General features: G+C 37.9%; 1 protein-coding gene across 1 annotated transcript in view; it reads left to right on the top strand.

The window, feature by feature from the left end:
• LOC139718072 (uncharacterized) overlaps positions 1-18781 on the top strand; it is a 95205-nt gene that overhangs the window by 30813 nt on the left and 45611 nt on the right. Inside the window, exons 5-6 of the mRNA XM_071629566.1 lie at positions 6042-6188; positions 10582-10770. Of these exons, the coding sequence (XP_071485667.1) occupies positions 6042-6188; positions 10582-10770 (336 nt within the window). The remainder of the gene's footprint in view (positions 1-6041; positions 6189-10581; positions 10771-18781) is intronic.

An 18781-nucleotide genomic window follows, 5' to 3' on the forward strand; every position in this document is an offset into this window, starting at 1 on the left:
ACCACATTTGCAACCACCATTCCAAACGTTTGTTTGCAAAAACCGATAAGTCCATATTTGTCAAATGGAGATATTTGTGATTAAAAGTCAAGAAAAATAAAAAGAATAATAAGAAAATTTTTGCTTCTTTTGACCATGGGGTGGAAGTCACCGATCTCTATGGAAGAACAAGATCATTGGTGGAAATTAGCTGCTTAGTGGAGGTCTGCGCTCTCAGAGTGCTTCTCTAGTTCTTTATGGGCTACCTTTGCATGTCCGACTCAGATAACGGTGTGCAAAGTTTACATATTTCCCTCAAACGCACAAACCTTTAGAATGATGAACCTTTGTTTTCGGAATAACAAACCTTTGGAAAAATTATATCCCAAATGTTCAGATTAACAAACCTTATTTCATTTTAGGACCAAACCTCCTGTTGTGTACAAATTACGATGTATGTGTATTTTGGAATGAAGAACCTTCAGGATAATGAAGCTACAATGTATTTCATTTTTGGATTTCAAAACATTCAGAACAGTGAATATCTCCCCTGAGAAGATACTCATTATCTTTAATATTGTGCTACTTCTTTCCTCTTGTGACTGGCTCCGTAAGTGTGGCAATCTCACAAGAAATTTGGTTTAAATAATTGTTGAGCTGTTAATCTGAAACAGAGAGCTGCATTTTTTGTTGGGGGGGGGGGGGGGGGGGTCTCACATGTACCAGAATAGGCCTTGCTTTAGCAAAGCTGCAGGTTCATATTATGATTTTTTCCCCCTTCACAGAAATGATGCATGGAGAGTATTCATAATGCTCTGATGAAAGGCAACACTGAAAATATTAATGTCAGCTAGAAATTGATTTCTTTCACTTAGGTATGATTTTGATAATGTGTGTTTTTTTTTAATATCTCTGTACATAACATTTACATCTGAACAAGTGGTTTGATGACCAGCTCAGCACAAGAGAGTATTCCAAGCATCTTTTGGTGTCTCTTTTGAAACAATCTTGATTTGCTCTCATATCACGCAAATAAGTACAAGCTATTTCTCGACTGCGACCAAATTTGAAATGTAAATTGCACTCATGAACAAGCTAATCAATAAGTCAATAAGTCGTGCTTGATGGCACGGGGAAATCAATTGTGATCATGCAGTGGGGAGCAATGGCGGGACCATGGTAATTGGTGTTTAACATGAGAAAGCTTGTCATTAAAATGAGCTTTGGTGGGCACAAGTTACAGTGTGTGGATAGCAAGCCAGGTACATGTACAGGTATGATGTGAATTTTAAAGATGCTGGTTATTAAAATCAACTTTGCTATGGTTCGAAATAAAAAATTTGTCGGTCTTGTGTTGTGATGATGATGTTCAGAGGGATGAAGAAGCTCCCAAGCAAAAAAGAATGTACACTGCTACATTTTGAAAAATATGCCGTCATGTTTATCAAGGTATCTATTAAAACAGATACAGTATCTCTATATGCTTGTAAAATATTCAAAAAACAAATGGTGTAATCTATAATTGAATACTACACTTCCTGCTCCAAAATTCTAGTATTGTGTTTAGCCAATGAGTCACAGCTTTTCTATCTTTGTGAAGCATTTGATGGTAATTTTCAGATAGTGATTATTTTCTTTTTTGTTTGTTTGCTTTTGTTTTAAACTTCATTGTCTTACAATATCTAAGGACACTGGTAGCTTGCAGAACCATTTCATAGCTCAGATGTTCTGCCCGTTATTGTGCACGAGACATTACACTTCTGTCCCTCTGTCTGTCCAATATCTCTTTCAATGGATTTTCTCAGCTCTGTACGTACAGTGTATCTTGCCTCTTCTGCTGGATGCTCCCAGAAAATTCTCTTCCAAGATTCATCTTTTATTCCATCGATTCTGGTCTTTTTAACCCACTGATTACTAGCAGTAGCTGATTTTGCTATTTAGCACACATTTCTCATAGACAACGGCCTGAGTATACAAGGGACTAGTCTTCAGCGGGTTAAGCTTGCTCTTGCTATGGGTAAACAGGGAGTGGAAGTTGCCATCGATTCAGTGACATTTATTGAAGATGAATTACCCATAGAAACTGTCACTTTGAGACTCACAAAACCTGACCTGTTTGATTAATTATATCTCTCATTGGAACTGCATTGTATAGACCATATTCATGTAATATTCATTTTTTTTTTTTTTTTTTGCGTGGGGGGCTGGGGGCTTCATTATGCCGCTAAAACTTTCACTGCGGATTTAATAAAAAGAGTGCTCCAAAAAAGAGATGGAGCCGTAAAAGTTGTCTTGTACAGCAACCTGTCAGTTCATATTGCAGAATATTGCATAGATGTTATCATGTTACCCGAAGTGGATTAGACATGTGCTGAATAATGCAGAATTGTAGATTTATATGTGGAAAACATCTTGAAATGATTGATACAGTGTGGGTGGTGCCAGACATCAGTATTTCAACACAATGGAGGTCTTCTTGCAGCCTACATGTAGTCTAAATGAACTTGTGCAGAATAGTAGTAAAGAAGGGATGGTAGTGTTTTGTGTATTTCTGACCCTGTATTTCATTTAATGCCAGTTGATACGTTTGATGTTGTGCCTTGTCTGCAAATGTGTTGAATTTTCTTTTGATTTTCCTTATATCAAATGCTATATATATATACAAAGTATAACATTTTACGCTAATAAACTATTTGTTATTTTAGGGTGTATTCTAAAACTTGTGTCCCATTGGAAAGATTTAAGTGTGGCAATACTTTTTACTATACTGATTTTGTTTTCCTTTTAACTATTTAGTGTAAAAATCTCGTCTGTAATGTTTTAATACATTAGTGCAAAATGTATCTGGCAGAATATCAGAAACACTGGTAGTATGTAGGAACATGCTCCTCATATTTTTCAAACTGGAAATGGCGCATTTAAATGTCTGCTGGCAGCTAAGTGTTTTGGGAGGCTTTGAAGCTTTCTGTCATGCTTGAAGTAGAAATAATCCCGTTGACGAATGAATGGGGAAACAAACATGCATCATGGACACAAAAAAAAAACAAAAACAGATACACCACCCACTGTTTTTAGAGTGCACGTTCAGAATGAAAGTTTGCCATGGCGAAGGTGCATCAAAGTTTTATGATGTATGATACAGGATACATTGTATTCCCTATATTTATTTAGCCACTGCTAACTTTGTCCCCCAGCAGTAAAGAAGAGCAAGAGCCTAATGGAATGTGAAGACACCATGTGAATGACTGAAGTTCAAGTGTTTGAGCAAATAGCAACTGTTTAGCTAGCCAGAGAATTTTTAACCTGTGATTTACAAAAAAAAAAGGAAGCTGAACTGTGTCATAAGATGCATTCACATGTACAGTGAAATGCCATGGTCTTTCACGTGGTATTTTGCAATGTTTGCGCAAATGCAGCGGGAAATTCACCACAAGATACATTGCAAAATACTGAGGTATTTCATGCAGTATTTTGCAATGCGACTGCAAATACACTGTGAAATACGTGATGAGATACCTTAAGGATGGGAATTCAAACTTGGCATGAAGTATTTATGCGAGATTTGAATATGCGTGATTGGTGCCATGAAATACCGCGTTACAGCGGTTAACTTGACCTGACCAGCGCATGCACGTCCTCTCTTCTCCCCGTAGTTATGTGCATGCATGCACAGTGCTTACCATGCAGAATTACCATCGTATTTTATGAATGAGAATGGTATCAAATGAATTACCATGATTTCTATTGTCATGGTACTTTGCCAATGAAAATGATGCCAACAAATAACTGTAGTATTAGTACCACAATAATATTCTCAAATGTGAATGCACCTAATGTGTGGTGACTTACTGTGTGCTCTGTGTAATCCAACAAAATGCACCTGTCAGGTAGATCTGGAACTCTCAGACGTACAGGTTGTATGAAAGTCCTATTGCGTATAATACTTTTCTTGGATTGTCAATCAACCCTTCACAGAATCAGATCAAGACACTTTCTTTTCTTTATCAAATAGAAATGCTTGTTTCATGCTTGTCAAGTGAGATATTTCATTTTGCCTCAGTTTTTGTGTGATTTTCAGCTCTTCTAGATAGGCAGGAAAACTTTTGATGTAAACACGTGTACGTAGAAACATACCGGTAATTTTGCTCTAACAAACACACATTTCCTTCAGACACCTGGTTTATACAGGGTGCATATGTGTCTTGTAACCCAGTGAAGTCGTCCAGCCTCATATCTGGCTGGACCCCATAGAAGACCAGCTTTGAATAGTGTAGCTGAATATGGGCTGTCCAGCCATCTTATCTGATATGGAAAATCAATCAAACAAACAAACAAACAAATGTCTCGCCATGTATGTCGGACCACTGTAAATGTCAGTGTTTTCGTGTGACAAGTTTTTGAAGTTGAGGGGCTCAGAAACATATATTCAAAATGTGCAGAGAATACTATGCAGATATTCCCACAGGTTTAGAATTTGCACCAGACAAAAATATATAAAAATTCATGTACAAAAATTTCTGCGTTTATAATAGTTTTTAATGGGTTAGAAGATCAAGAAATCTGTAGAGTCTGACAGCAAACCTGAATCATGTTTCTTCCAAAGAGCAAATCACACTCTTGAGGCCACTTGAAGCCTAAATGGAGGTGATTTCCAGTTAGGCTTTGCTTGAATATGGGTGTGCCTCTTTGTAAACTGAAAGCTTTGACCTCTAAAATATGATTGAGGGGGTGGAGCGTAGCTAGACCTGTAATGACTTCTGGCATGGTTCATGCAATACAGTAAATAACACATATATGCAGTCAAGCATGTAATTGGACTGAGAGCTGTGTATTTACACAACAAGCCACTGAGTGCCTATGTCACAGATGTTGTGCTGTTCGTAGTTTTTATGCAGTGGTCAGGGAAAGAAGCTGATTTTTTTTTTTAAGCAGATCAAATCTTGGGGGACTTTGCTGCGAAATCATTATTTTTTTCATCTTTAAATTGGTTCTTCTGGATTACTTCATGTAATTTGTTAAAATCCTTTAGTCTGCAATAAATCAGAAAAACCCAAGTATCCCAAAGTGAGACAGAACTACATCATATCAACATTAATATTCACAAATTTGTTGCCAGTCAGAGATGGTCATAAATCTAGCAATTTTGAGGCTTTTGATAATCACGCATGCCGACACATAGGTAGACTATGGTTGTATGACCAAAATAGGACTCAAATAAAGATGGAGATTTATCGTAAATTTTGAATATGTGAAATGGCTCAAATCGGCAAATTGTGTAATATGTTTTAGAGATTTTTTTTCTGACTTTGTGCAGAAGGATTTGTTGTAAATGTGTGATTATAGATAAATAGAGAGAGGGAGAGAGAGGAAAGAGAGAGATAGGAAGAAGAAGAGAATGAGAGAAAGAAAGGAAGGATGAAGGTTAACTTCTGAATCAGTAATATACAGCATTGTAAAGAATGATTATGGAACATTTATTGCTACCAATGAGTGTGAGAATGTGTCATTTGTGCCTTGCCTTTTCGGTTTCTTTTTCCATGTCCACAGAGGACAAGCCACCTCAGTAAAAAGGTGTCTGGTTGTACAACAGGTTAAAGAGATTGTATAGTATTGGTTGAGGTGAGGATTGAGCTTTTTGACGTTTTGTGAGATAGGCCTACCTGTAGAAACAACAAAATAATGTTAAATAGCATACAATTCCAAGAGGAATTCCAGGTTTATTTGAGGAAAATCGATTTTGAAGTGGCTGAGATATCCAAAAACAAAGTAAAACAAAGTGATCATAATAAAAGATGGGTCCCACAGTCCTTTTATTGGGATTGTTTTATTTTGGATATCTTAGCCTTTGCAGAACCAATCTTCATCAAATAAGCTTTGAATTCCTCTTAGAATTGTATGATCTTTCATATTTCATAACTGTTGTTTTTTTTATTATCTCACAACAAAAAAAGTTGGAAATGTGATGTCCCATCTCAACCCAAACTATACCATCCCTTTAAGTACTGGTAAATATCCTAACCTCAATCCCGTTCTCTCTCCTCTTGCTCTGGATGACTCTCCAGGTCTTCTTCGGATCCATCCTGGTCAGCAACCTGACGGCGCTGATTGGGAACAACTTGCCCCACGAGTATGAGAGGCTCATTGGGACAATCATTCTGCTGGCAAAGGAGACTTTTCTTGCCCCGCCTGCCCAAGGGGATGAGGCCAGTGTGAGTAACGCATCATTTTGTCTGATAATTTTGCATCAAAATGACCTGTTAATTATATGTATATTCCTGGCTTCTGAGGATAATTTTTAAGAATTCATCTTAAACATACAAATATTAAAGATGCCCGTTTATCTGGTTCATGTGTAGCAATATTTACTGCACAAAACTGCCAAATTTTGCTGAGATTCTGGTTGGAAGTTAGAAGTGGAAGTAGAATTTATTTCAAGCATTTGGGACCGATTTCTTCCAAATTTAAAGGAGGATGCATCTAGCTTTTAAAGGTAAAACCTGTCCTTAATTATGCAGTATGATATCCTATATAATCATAGATGAAATATGTTATTTTGCTCAAATTCTGGTTGGAAAACAGAAGTGGAAGTATTTCCAACAATTGGAACTGATTTCTTCCAAATAAGGAGGATGCACAACTTAGCTTTTATGGTAAAGCCTATCATTAAGATTATGCGGTGTGATACCTTATCGTATAGTCATAGATGAAATATATTGATGCTTCTATAAAGATTGATAGCTGCAATGCTTGAAGATATGTGCTATATTTCATCAATCTTTGTAAATAAGTAGAGACTTGTGATGTTGTAATTATTGATCTGTTGGAACCCCATTTTCTTTGCTCAATTTTTCACCACTAAATATTTTGACACAGTCATATCCTTTATCAACATAATCATCCCAGAAGGATTTTTGTTATCATATAGCCTACAAATGTCAAGTTTTAATGATAAAAGACTATTATGTTCGGCTGCCTGTATGAATGAAATCATATTTTAACATCCTTGAAAGTGGCTATAAAAGGTACTTTGATTTATTGCATAGAATGTTTTGACACAATCATATCCTATATCAATGCCATATATTGACAATAATATTAATTAAAAATGAGTCCTTTTTCGTTCATTTAGCCCACAAAGGTCAAGTGATAATGATTATCAAAAGTCTCTTTCACTGCCTGCCCTATGTGAATCAAATCATATTATGGCATACAGTTTACTGAGTGTACAGCAGGTACCCAGTTAAGAGTCCCAAGAGTATCCATTAAGCGTAATTATCAACTCGGTACACCGTTGCTAGGCAAGCATCCATCATTCATATTGGCATCATACCTTGTAGCAGTGCTGTGAAAGTCATTCATGTGTTACTGTCATGATACAGTGTACAATGAGTTTGATGCTCAGAAAAATCCAGGAATGAATTCAGTGTGTTTGCCCAGATAATGAGCCAACTGTTCCTGATAATAGCGTGCGTGCATGGGCAATGTCAATCCTATACTATAATACTCGAAGTTGTTGTTGTTGTCGCGGCCTTATGTATTTCCTGTTTTATTTCGGCGTTGCTGGTTTCTCTATCTCCTCCCGAGCCGTCGGCTCCGGGCAGTTGCGACCGGTGCCGTCGGCCGCAGGAGAGTATCCTACATCGAATGGCGTGGGTTTCGTCCCCTCTCCGCCTCCGTGTCGACGTCGAGGACGAAAAAGAAAAATTAATTAGCTACATGCATAATGCATTTTTGTGCGTGACGAAAGAGCCGAGCTTTTCAATATTCACGGCACCTGCGCTGGCCTCCTGCTTTCTCGATCTTCCATCTTTTAGCTTGCAGAGACACTGGGGGATACTAAAGATGATGGTGCAGCGAAATCTCTGACATCTTCCGGCGGACGCGCACGCACACACACAATGTACCTCGCAGAACTCTATACACACTCTACACTGTGTGTATATAGTTCTGTGATGTACCTTTGCCTCCGCCTGTTACGTGTACTGAATGTGTTGACGATGGTTACACGAATCTGTGTGTGCGTGATATGGACTACAAGGGCATTAACGTACAGTTCGCCATTATTGGCGTCCCCAAATGAAAACAACGAACGTTGGTTACAGAGACTCCAACCCAAAGCACCTTCTGATCTGGAGATTCTCCCGCCTGAAACCCCTAGCAAACGGGAGACTCCAAGTTGATGTGTGCGAAGCGCGAAATTCCTAGGGTTGTAGATGCTCTCTGGTGCTATCTAAGGCTTATTTTTTCAACATACAATAGCAATAAGTAAGAAATCCTTTCCAACGGGAGACACAGAGACAGGGCGGGAGAAATTAAATCTCAAACGGGAGAACGGGAGATTTTGCAAAAATGGGTTTTCGGCGGGAGATCTCCCGTCGAAAACGGGAGAGTTGGAGTCTCTGTGGTTATGTAATTGTATTTTGCACAACTGCAGAATACTATATGCAGCTCAGGTACGTCATTTAGTTTGCTCGCCGTTTGCTCTCAAGTCCGGTGTCATTGTACGCAGACTGTTTAGGACGCGGCTAAATATATTTGCCGATCGTACCCGTACATATCAGATTACACGCGCAGCTGTGTCCATTCGTTTACTGCAGAGCTGCTGTAATCTCATACATATTCATAAGATGAGCGGACGTAGAGGAAAACCTCGCTTTGCCGACCGCCTATTTTTAAAATTGCAAGTGGAAATAGAATGTGTGGTTCTATGGTCTATCAAACCAAGTTTTGGTCACAAAAAAAAAGAGGGAGCAAATGAAGACGAATGCAGTGATGTATAATCATTCTTCTTTCTTCCATAACATGGGAAAAATATTAAAGAAAAAAATACGAGGTCGTGAGAACCTACTCCCACGGGTGCCTATTAAACCTGATGACTATGATCTCCCCCTCCCCAAATAATAACAATGATGATGATGATAATAATAATAATAATAATAATAATGATAAGGATAATGATAATAATGATATAATAATAACAATAATAGGAGCAATAATTGTAGGCCTAATATTAATTATGATAATGTACAATCTGAAGCAGATGTAGTTCTATATTAATATGATATATCAAGCCAAGTTTTGGTGATTAAAAACAACAAGGAGGGAGCAAAATTATAACGTGGGGAAAAGAAACATGAAAAAAAAAACCACAAAACAAACCGAGGCCTTGAGACCATGCAGCCGTGGATTCCCGCGGGTGCCCGCGTGGATGCAAGAGCAGGGGGTAATCAAAGTCATAGTGTTAATATCTTCCCGTTTCGACGGGAACAACCTGTGGGCAGAACTTTCGGGGAATCTCATTTGCGTTTTTGGTAATTTTTCCCTGAATGTTTTTGTTTTTTGCCCTGCGGAGGTGGAAATGTGTGTGTGCGTGAGGGGGGGGGGGGGGAGGGGTGAGGGGCAACAAGACAACTGTTGGACTTCAACGGGTGCAAATAACCCCTCGAAACTCAAGTTCTATAATAAATTTAAAGCAAGTAGTGGCGGGAATGATCCCTACCAATGGACCGGATCGCCTGGCATATTCTACAAAAATGTATTATAAAATTTCTGGGAAGGGTGGTCATTTAGAAGACAGCACAATTAACGAAAGAATGAGAAGACTTTTCTTTTTATTTCTTCAATAAAAATGTGCAAAATCGTATTATGAGAAAAAAAAAAATAAAACCCCTCAGACCCGTGGATTTCCACGGGTGCTGCTAGTAATATATGAATTGGTAAATAATATATTCATATATTTCATGTATTTTATGTATGCACTTGTGTGGTGGTAGATGTAGGTCATTCAATATCAGGTATTTTCTCTCTCCTTTTTCTCATACTTTCTATCTGTCTGCTCATCTCTGTGAGTCTTGTCTTTTTCTATCTTTTCATCTCTTCATCTCAATCTCACTATCTACTATCTACTCATCTTGATCTGACTATCTCTATATAGATAGCTACAGAATTCATCTATAGTAAAATTGAAAATTTTCTAAGGGTGGAAATTTCCGTAAATATTTTGCGCGACTGGAAACCAGTGTGAAAATAAAAACACTCAAATATTTTTTCATGTCATGAGCTTCACTAATAAATATCTTGATTCGGTAGAATAAAAAATACTCGAAATTCATCTCACCCGGCTGAGTCCAAACAATTACTTGCTCGAAAATAACCACTTTTACAGTATCTTTCGTTATGAATGCAGACCAAGGAATTGAGGAAGAGGTTTTTTATTGAAGAGGAGGTTTTCATTTGTAATATGTATTAGTAGGAGGGAGGTGGGAGCCTTTTTTTTAATATTTCATTCACATTTGTTATAGTACTCCGTGACAGAAGAAATCATATTTTGTATTTTTTGTATATTGAATATCTGCACATTTGTTTATCTGAACATTCAACTGGAAAGTCCCAGTATACTCCTTGACAGGAGCTACCAAGTATCATGTTTCATATGTATTTATTTTGTACATTTGAACATTTAAGTGTAATGCAGAGCCATGAATGAAATAGAAATGAAAAAAAAACAAAACAACAACAATAATTTTTTGGGGAAATATATGTATGTACATGTCCATTTGGAATGAAGAAGAATTGTGATTTTTTGTTGTTGTTGGTCAACAGTCATCGTACATGAAGTCGTGGAACAGCCTAAGCCACCTGGCTGAGAGGGCGTGCTTCGCATTGCAGCTCTCCTGCGCCCTCTCCAGCGCCCCTTCCGACACATGGGACAGCCCCACGCTGACCAAGGTCACCCTTCTGGAGGGCCAGCGTCCAGTGGCGCCCCGCTTTTGCTGCAGCCAACCTAGAGAGGTATGTTGACTCCACTGAAGAATCCCAGCATTTCTGCTCTAGATCTGTATCCAGTCTGAACACGACTCCAATCGCAGATGCTATGCAGCATACTGTAAAATGCACGCTAAAGGTCTTGTCTACGATATGCATTGAATGTTAGAGGCAACTCACGAAAATTTCATGCTGCGAATAAGGCTGTCGGCTTCCATTCACAAAAATTTCATGCCACGAAAATATTGTGTTTTACAGTAATAAGACATGTTTGAATATAATGCAATCATATTACCAATGCAGCAATTATCAAAATCATTTTTATTTTGCAATTAGCAGTGACATCATGTACATTTTGTAGGTAATGTGATTCCAATATTTGACTGGCTACCAGGGGCTAGCATAAATGATTTGTGTATTTATGTAGACCATGAGCTTCTTGGAAAATATAATCTATCAGGGAAAAAGTAACTCCTGCTGGAATGTCAAGCAGTATATTGCACCTTTGAAAAGGCAATATCTGTATCATATTACATGATGTGCCTTGCCCAGTAACCCTTTCCAGCAATTTAGGGGAATGATATTGCCCTAGATGTGCAGTAACAGTGCCATACTTTGTGTACAACTTGTACTTTATAGAAATTTGCCTTTGTCATTCTTATTGTGCAGTTTATATGTTTTGCGTCCCCATAACTTGCCAGTATCCTGTTCAGAGTGTGTCTGATATGAGTGGAGTAAAGGGAAATTTACTCCAAATATGCACGTGGGTTCAGTAATGCAGAAATAGTACTAGTTTACAAATAAGTGAAGTTTGAGAAAAAGTCATAACTTTTGAACAGATTGTCTGATTTTCCTCAAACATTGCCGACACACTGAGCACTATTTATGCATTCAATGAATACACATTTACATTTGAGGTATTAAATTAATACTGCTTTCACAGTAGACCACCATAATGATTTAGAGTCTAAAATTAGACCATAGATCCTGCTCCATGTCAAATCGATTCGTCAGGATACCTGCTTTGGCAAAATTTTGCGATAGCACGAGAAGAGGTACTGTGAGGTGTTCAAACTCACTGCATGATTCGAAGGACACCGTGTACACACTATGCAGTGTACTACTGTGCCACACACGAAAGCCTCCGTATAATATGGCTTGACAAATCAGAGGTGTTTTCAGACACAGGGATATGTGAACCAATATTTATAGTGATGCTGCATAATCATAATATCTCATGGTCTTAATTTCTTGGGATATTAGAAAATACTGCCCTAAATAGGGCCACAGGTTGTATGGTTTCCAATTCCATATTATGCAATATAATATAATTAAGGTAAATTCCCCCGTAATAAACTAACTGTTGATAGAATACATACAAGAGATTGAATGAGGACTGGTCATATGGAAGGGGACAGTCGCTCAAAAGCTACTCCATATATTACGCAGTGTAATCTGATTGCAGTAAATTCCCCTTTAACCAATCTAATTGATTGGGTTATCTAGAGAAGATTGGATCAGGGCTGGTCATCATACGGAATTGGATGATTGCTCCAAAGCTAATTTGATGTTATGCAGTACATGCCTGAGTGAGGTGATCCCCTGTTTCAAAACCAAACTAATTGATTTGGTGTAGAGATCAAGATTGGATCGGGGCTCGTCATACTGAGACATACGCAAGATGATACTCTCTCGAAAGCTGTGACTTTTCGGACACGTCATAGGAAGAAATCGTATAGAAAAGACTCTTATTCAAGGGAATGTGGAAGGCAGAATGAGGGGAGGGATACCAGTAACAACTTGTAGTAGAAATCAATATAGAGAAATGCACAGGAATCAATTTGTTTGGCTGCATCCAACCATGAAGGAGATAGGGAAGGCTGGCATAAACTCACCCATGTAACAGAAGTGCATATTTGTGTTAACTGAAATGAAATGGCATATAGATAAACAAATAAATGGAAAAATTTTGATTGTATCAGCTCATCATCGTCCATTTTGAAACAACCCCCCAACTTTTCAATGATATTAAATGCCTTACGGTCAACTTTAGTTTTACTTTTATTCAGTAACACAAAATATGCTTTTACTGTTACGATGTCTTTCTTCCCGAAAGTCGTGAAAAATGTATTCTGTTCAAAATAACTTCCTTGCAACTTCCTCACTCGACTGTCAAGCCTGTCTGGAATGCAAAGAAATTAATCTCTACAGTCTCCCATGAGGTTGCATTGTGTGGTGCCTCATGTCAGTATGATGCAAAACGTGATATTTTGGGCTTTTGCTCTGTTACCGATGCCAGCATTTCTGAAAAAAAAAAAGAACCCTATAAAAATGCTTTCATCAGCTGCACCCCACCCCCTATGCCTTATGGATGGCAAGCCCTGCCCTTTTAAAGCACAAATCTACTCAGTAAATTCAGGTTAATTTGATCATGCTCCACAAACCTCTTTAATGAGTGCACATGTGAGTGAAATGCAGTGCACTAGATGTGAGTGAAATGCAGTGTATCTAGATACAGACAATAATGGATAACAGAGGAGAGGCTTTTAGGCAGAGAGAACTCAGGGATGCAGGTTTGCTGATCAATGTTGAGCCTGCATGTAGCACATCTTTGGGAGGATGCTTTAGATCGTTATAAAGATTATCTACATTAAAGGAGACCTCTGGATGATTTCCAGATTCTTACATTTAATAACAACTATAAATCCCATTTTCTTTGCTCATTTTCCACTAATATATTATATTCTGTCTGGTCAGTTTTATTCTGTCTGCATTTATTACATACTCAAAAAGCTGCATCACTTCGGTGATCCCTCGCATTTATCCCTAAGTTGAATTGTCCTTCGGGTTTATGCCAGGTTTAAGTGTGTGCGTGTATGTCACACACAATCACACTGCTATAGCTTCTGACCATCCGAGCATTGAGAATTAAGGGTTTCTGGGACGAACACTGTACTAGGGCTTTCTATAGCTCAGTCGGTAGAGCACCGGGCTAGCAATCTTGAGGTCTCGGGTTTGTATCCCGGTGGAATCCCACTTTCTTTGCTCATTTTTCCACAATAACTCTACTGAGTATAGAGTTTCAGGATTTGTAATGGTTTGGATGAAAAATAAAAATGTTTTCAAAATTTATAACAAATTGTAATGAACAAGGATGATGACATGGGCAGCCTCACCGTAAGAATGCATGAGTTGGGGCTCAAAGAAGCAGAACAAAAGAAGAAGGTATGCATAGATTATACACTGGTGAACTTGCAAGCATGCAGTATTGTATTAAATGGAATTACACTGATACATTTGTGAAATACATGTATGTGAGCCTCCTATGTCATCGTCATTGTTCAGTGTAATTTCTTATTCAGAGTATTGTGTCTCTGCTCAAGGACCACCAACCACAATAAATTCCACAAATCTACACATGTATGGAGCTGTTGATTTATGTACTGGTACTACACTGTACATGATGTGAAATTCTGAAAATCGTCTCGAATGCCCCTTTATCTTCAGGACTTCATTCCTATATAATCTTGGCATGGAGATTTTTGGACGTTGATGAGTGGATGTTAAATCACTTGAAAAAGAAGGGTCATGCATATGCGTGTATGCAAAAAACATGATGAAACCCGAGATACCACTGTATAAATACAATGTATATTGTAAAACGAGATATGTGAGACTGCGGCATGAAATTTTTAGCAAAATTGGAGTCGATGGCCTTTTTTATGACATGAAATTTTTGCGAATTGCCACTGGCATTCAATGCATATATTGTAGAAAAAAACTTTTGCCTGAACTTTTGATTTTGCAAATCTTGGCTCTCATAAAATTTGTTAAATTAGCGTGCACATTAAAGGGAACGTAAACCCAAAGAGCAATGTGGGTTGAGTGAAAGCAGCAACATTAGTAAAACACATCAGTGAAAGAGGAAAATCGGGCAATCGATGCAAAAGTTATGAATTTTTAAAGTTTTGGTGTTGGAACTGCTGGGTAAGGAGACTACTAGAGGTTATAACGTATGAGTGGACTACAATATAAAGGGAATTCAATAAAAACTACTTGTTCATGAAAATTACACATTCCTTCAACTTGATACTGACATATGTTAGGGGTAGTAATTATTCCCCTGCTTTCTGGAAGCGGTTTGTCAAGTACTCTTTCATTTTGCTAGAAAAGTAAATTTTTGTGGAATTCCTGTTATATTTTCTTTATATTGTTGTCCACTCATACGTCATAGCCTCTAGTAGTCTCCTCATCCAGCGGTTCCAACACCAAAATTTTTAAAATGCTGAACTTTTGCATCGATCGTCCGATTTTCCTCAAACTTTCACTGATGTGTTCTACAAATGTTAATGCTTTTACTGAATCCACAAAAAGTGTCATGATTACCACTTTTTGCAGATTTGGTTTCAAATTATAATACAATTTGATGCTGTACAATGGCACAGGCATGACCTTAAGAAGTGTAGGTATCACATTAATTTGTACGTTTTTATAAATCCCATTTGAATCAAGAGCTCAAAATGCCATTAAGGCCTACTCTGTGTACAGAGAATGCTCGTGGTAACGCTACAGAGCAAAAAACAAAACAAAACAGAACAGAACAGAACAAAAACAAAACACAAAAAACAAAAACAAAAACGAACAATTATTTATAGGCCCAATATTAAAAAATAAGTTTAATTACAATTTTTATGCACATTGCACAGACGTTCACTCTCTGGTATATAAACAGCAGCAGTTATTCATGGGGCACTCTATCAACAACATTATATGCATGAAGCATAATGAATACTCCCTTTTGTCGCTGACTCAGGGAAAATGACGTCCATATTGTCACTTATTACAAGTAGCATCCTCCAAAAAACATAAATGTGACATAGGCTGTCCATATAAAACATTATACTCAGTTTTCTGCATACAAATACGACTGTAGTGGCAATTAATATTGACAAATTTGCACTCCAAGTGCCGAGATGATCACCATCATGCGAATGATGGTGTTGCAATCAGCAATTCATCACGCGAGATTGCCGTTTATCCCTTTGTGAGTGGAGAAATCTGGAATCCCCATCAATATGATGGAATGCATCACCCCCTGGGGCGATTAACATGAGCATCCATCAACCTGTAAAGTCCACCATACCACTCTCATTGCCTTGATGGCAGCAGGTACTGTAGCCCCAAAGCGGATTGGCAAATAGCTCATTTGTGAAAGTGTTTTGAAACATGTTTTCATGCAAGTTGAACATACGTTCTTGAGGCGGAGACAGGGTCAGCAAATAGTTCATTTGCGAAAGTGTTTTGAAACATGTTTTCATGTGAATTGAACAATACGTTCTTGAACCCCAGACGAGCAGCATTGAATCATGTTATTTTCAAAGACGTATCTCATATCATATCTGGCCAATTGCTATCAGCAGGTGTTTTCCAAAGTGAGTTTATACAATTCTGAGTGCCTGTTTTGCTGTATACTTGGTTTGACCCTTGATGTATTAAAGGACAAGTCCACCTTCATAATATACATGTGGGTTGAGTGAATTCAGCAATATCAGTAGAACACATCAGTGAAACTTTGGGGAAAATCTGACAATCCATTCAAAAGTTATGAATTTTTAAAATACCTATTATATCAGTCACTGCTGGATGAGAAGACTACTACAGTGCATAATGTCACGTGGGCAGAACGATTTGACGAAAATAAAAACAGAATTTCACGAATTCTTTTTTTTTTGTTGAAAAAAGTGCACAATTCCTTGTCTCGCCACTGATGTACTTTTTGTATGTTGGGGGTAATGTTATTCCCCCTGCCTTCTGAAAGAGTAAGTCAAGTATGTGTTTTTTCATTATGCGAGAAAAGTGAAAATATGTTAAATTTTCTTTGCATTTTCTTTATATCGTTCTACACATGTGACAACACAAGCTCTAGTAGTCTTCTCATCCAGCAGTGACTGAGCAGAAACTTCAAAAATTCATAACTTTTAAATGGCTCATCCAGTTTTCTTCAAACTCTCGCTGATGTTTTCTACTATTAAATATTTCTGCATTCACTCAATCCTCATGTCTACGAAGGTGGACTTGTCCTTTAAGTCCCCCACACCACTCTTGTTGCCTTGAGATAGTACATGTAGGTGTAGTGCCATCTGAAGCTGATTGGCAAATCATTTGTGAAAGTGTATTAAAACATGTTTTCATGCTAATTGAACAATGCTTGCATGAGCCCCCAGACAGCCAGCTGCCAGTCAGGTTATTTCCAAACATCTAGGGATGAACCTATCTCATATTACCTCTGGCCTATTGCTATCAGATGGTGTTTTCCAAATTGAGTTTTGCATTTTATAATTCTGGTTGTTTGTGTTGTTGTATGCTTGGTTTGACCCTTGATATATTAAATCGTGATTTAGGAGGTGGAGATGTGCATATTTTCACTTCTCTAGCATAACAAAAGAGCACTTGACTTGCCTCTTTTTTACAGAAAGCAGGGGGAATAATTATACCCTTAACATGTGGCAGTTATAAGTCAAGGGAATTAAACTGCTTTTGATTTTTAAAAATGAAATGTTAAGTTGTTGATTTTTCGTTAAATTTTCTTTTTATCATTTTTCATGCATGACATCATAAACTGTTTGTAGTAGTATTCTCATTCACCGATGGCTGCATCAAAATGTGAAAAGTTCATATTGTACTCATGAACAGATTGTCCAGTTTTCCTGAAACTTTCACTGATGTGTTCTTGTAATATTGCTGGATTCAATCAATCGACATGCACAGTTGGGTTTCATTACCCTTTAAGCCTGTAGTCATGAAGTTACTGGCAAAGAGATGTAACATCCCTCCCCGTCTCATCTGTTGCCATGCCAACAAGTGCTCCTGTGTGTGTGTGTGTGTGTGTGTGTGTGTGTGTGTGTGTGTGTGTGTGTGTCACTGTCTCTTTCTCTCTTGATTGATGAGAGAATCTTTCATCTAAACTGACATACCTGCTCTAGGGCAGCTATCCCGGCTACCAGTGATCTATTAGGAGGAGGATGAGAGATCTATTTCAATCCCTGGCAATGACATGGAATCAGAAGATGAGGGTGGGAGGGAGGGGGGGGGGAGCTGTGGCTGTGTCAAAAGTTTGGCTTTGGGGGAAAGGGCTGCCATTGTAAATTGCAAAACACCAAAGGCGTCGGAGCGCAGACGACTCTCAGAATGTGCATGGTCCCGGTAGAGAGAACTCACAATGATAATTGAGAGGCCATTGTAAATTGCAAAACATCAAACATGAGTTTGGCTCAGTTTGAAATGAAATGCCCTTTCAAAAAATCACAGAGTACCACAGAGATGCACAGAGAGTGATATATATGAGGCTCATTTCTTGCACAAACTTTCTAATAATTGATTTGATCCATCAACAAAGTGCAAGATTCATTTGTGCTAATGATGTAATGATAGAAAATGATTCAATTCTGTGGAATGCATAGAAAAATCAAACAAATGAGATAACAAAGTTTCATGAGGCTTGCGTGGCATTTGCTATTTCACTGCTAATGCAGTGTAACAGTGGTGAGCGTTTGAGTACTAATAATCTGTTTCAGTGACAAAATTTAAGTACCAGCCTTGTTATAGCATAATTGATTAGCTTTCTTCTTGAACCTTTCTTCTGGGGTAAAATTTTGGCAAAGACAGATCATAGAAACAGGAACAAATATTTGGAGAGTTCATATTTTTTATTAAATGTCTTTTTAGTGACAAAACTAGTATTAGCCTTGTTACAGGAGGTTAATTAGTTTTGGTTTGATTGATTTGATTTTATTGATTCACATCTCAAACACAAATACCACGATACGAGCGATAGAACATAAGACTAGACATGACATCGTAATTAAGAAAGAAGACAAGAGAAGACAGTTTGACAAACATGAAAGTTGGGGGACCTACTAAAATGCAAAGCTTGTATTGCATAGGTCCCTAGATTACAATGTTAGTCTTACTAAGCAAACAACCTAATAACGAAAACTATGAAAGGAAGGAGTGGGACGTAAAAGGAAAAGAGAGCAAA

Source organism: Diadema antillarum, unplaced genomic scaffold (genome assembly GCF_040938485.1).
Source record: "Diadema antillarum isolate AM-2024a unplaced genomic scaffold, OU_Dant_1.0 scf00000088, whole genome shotgun sequence".
Lineage (NCBI taxonomy): Eukaryota > Metazoa > Echinodermata > Echinoidea > Diadematoida > Diadematidae > Diadema > Diadema antillarum.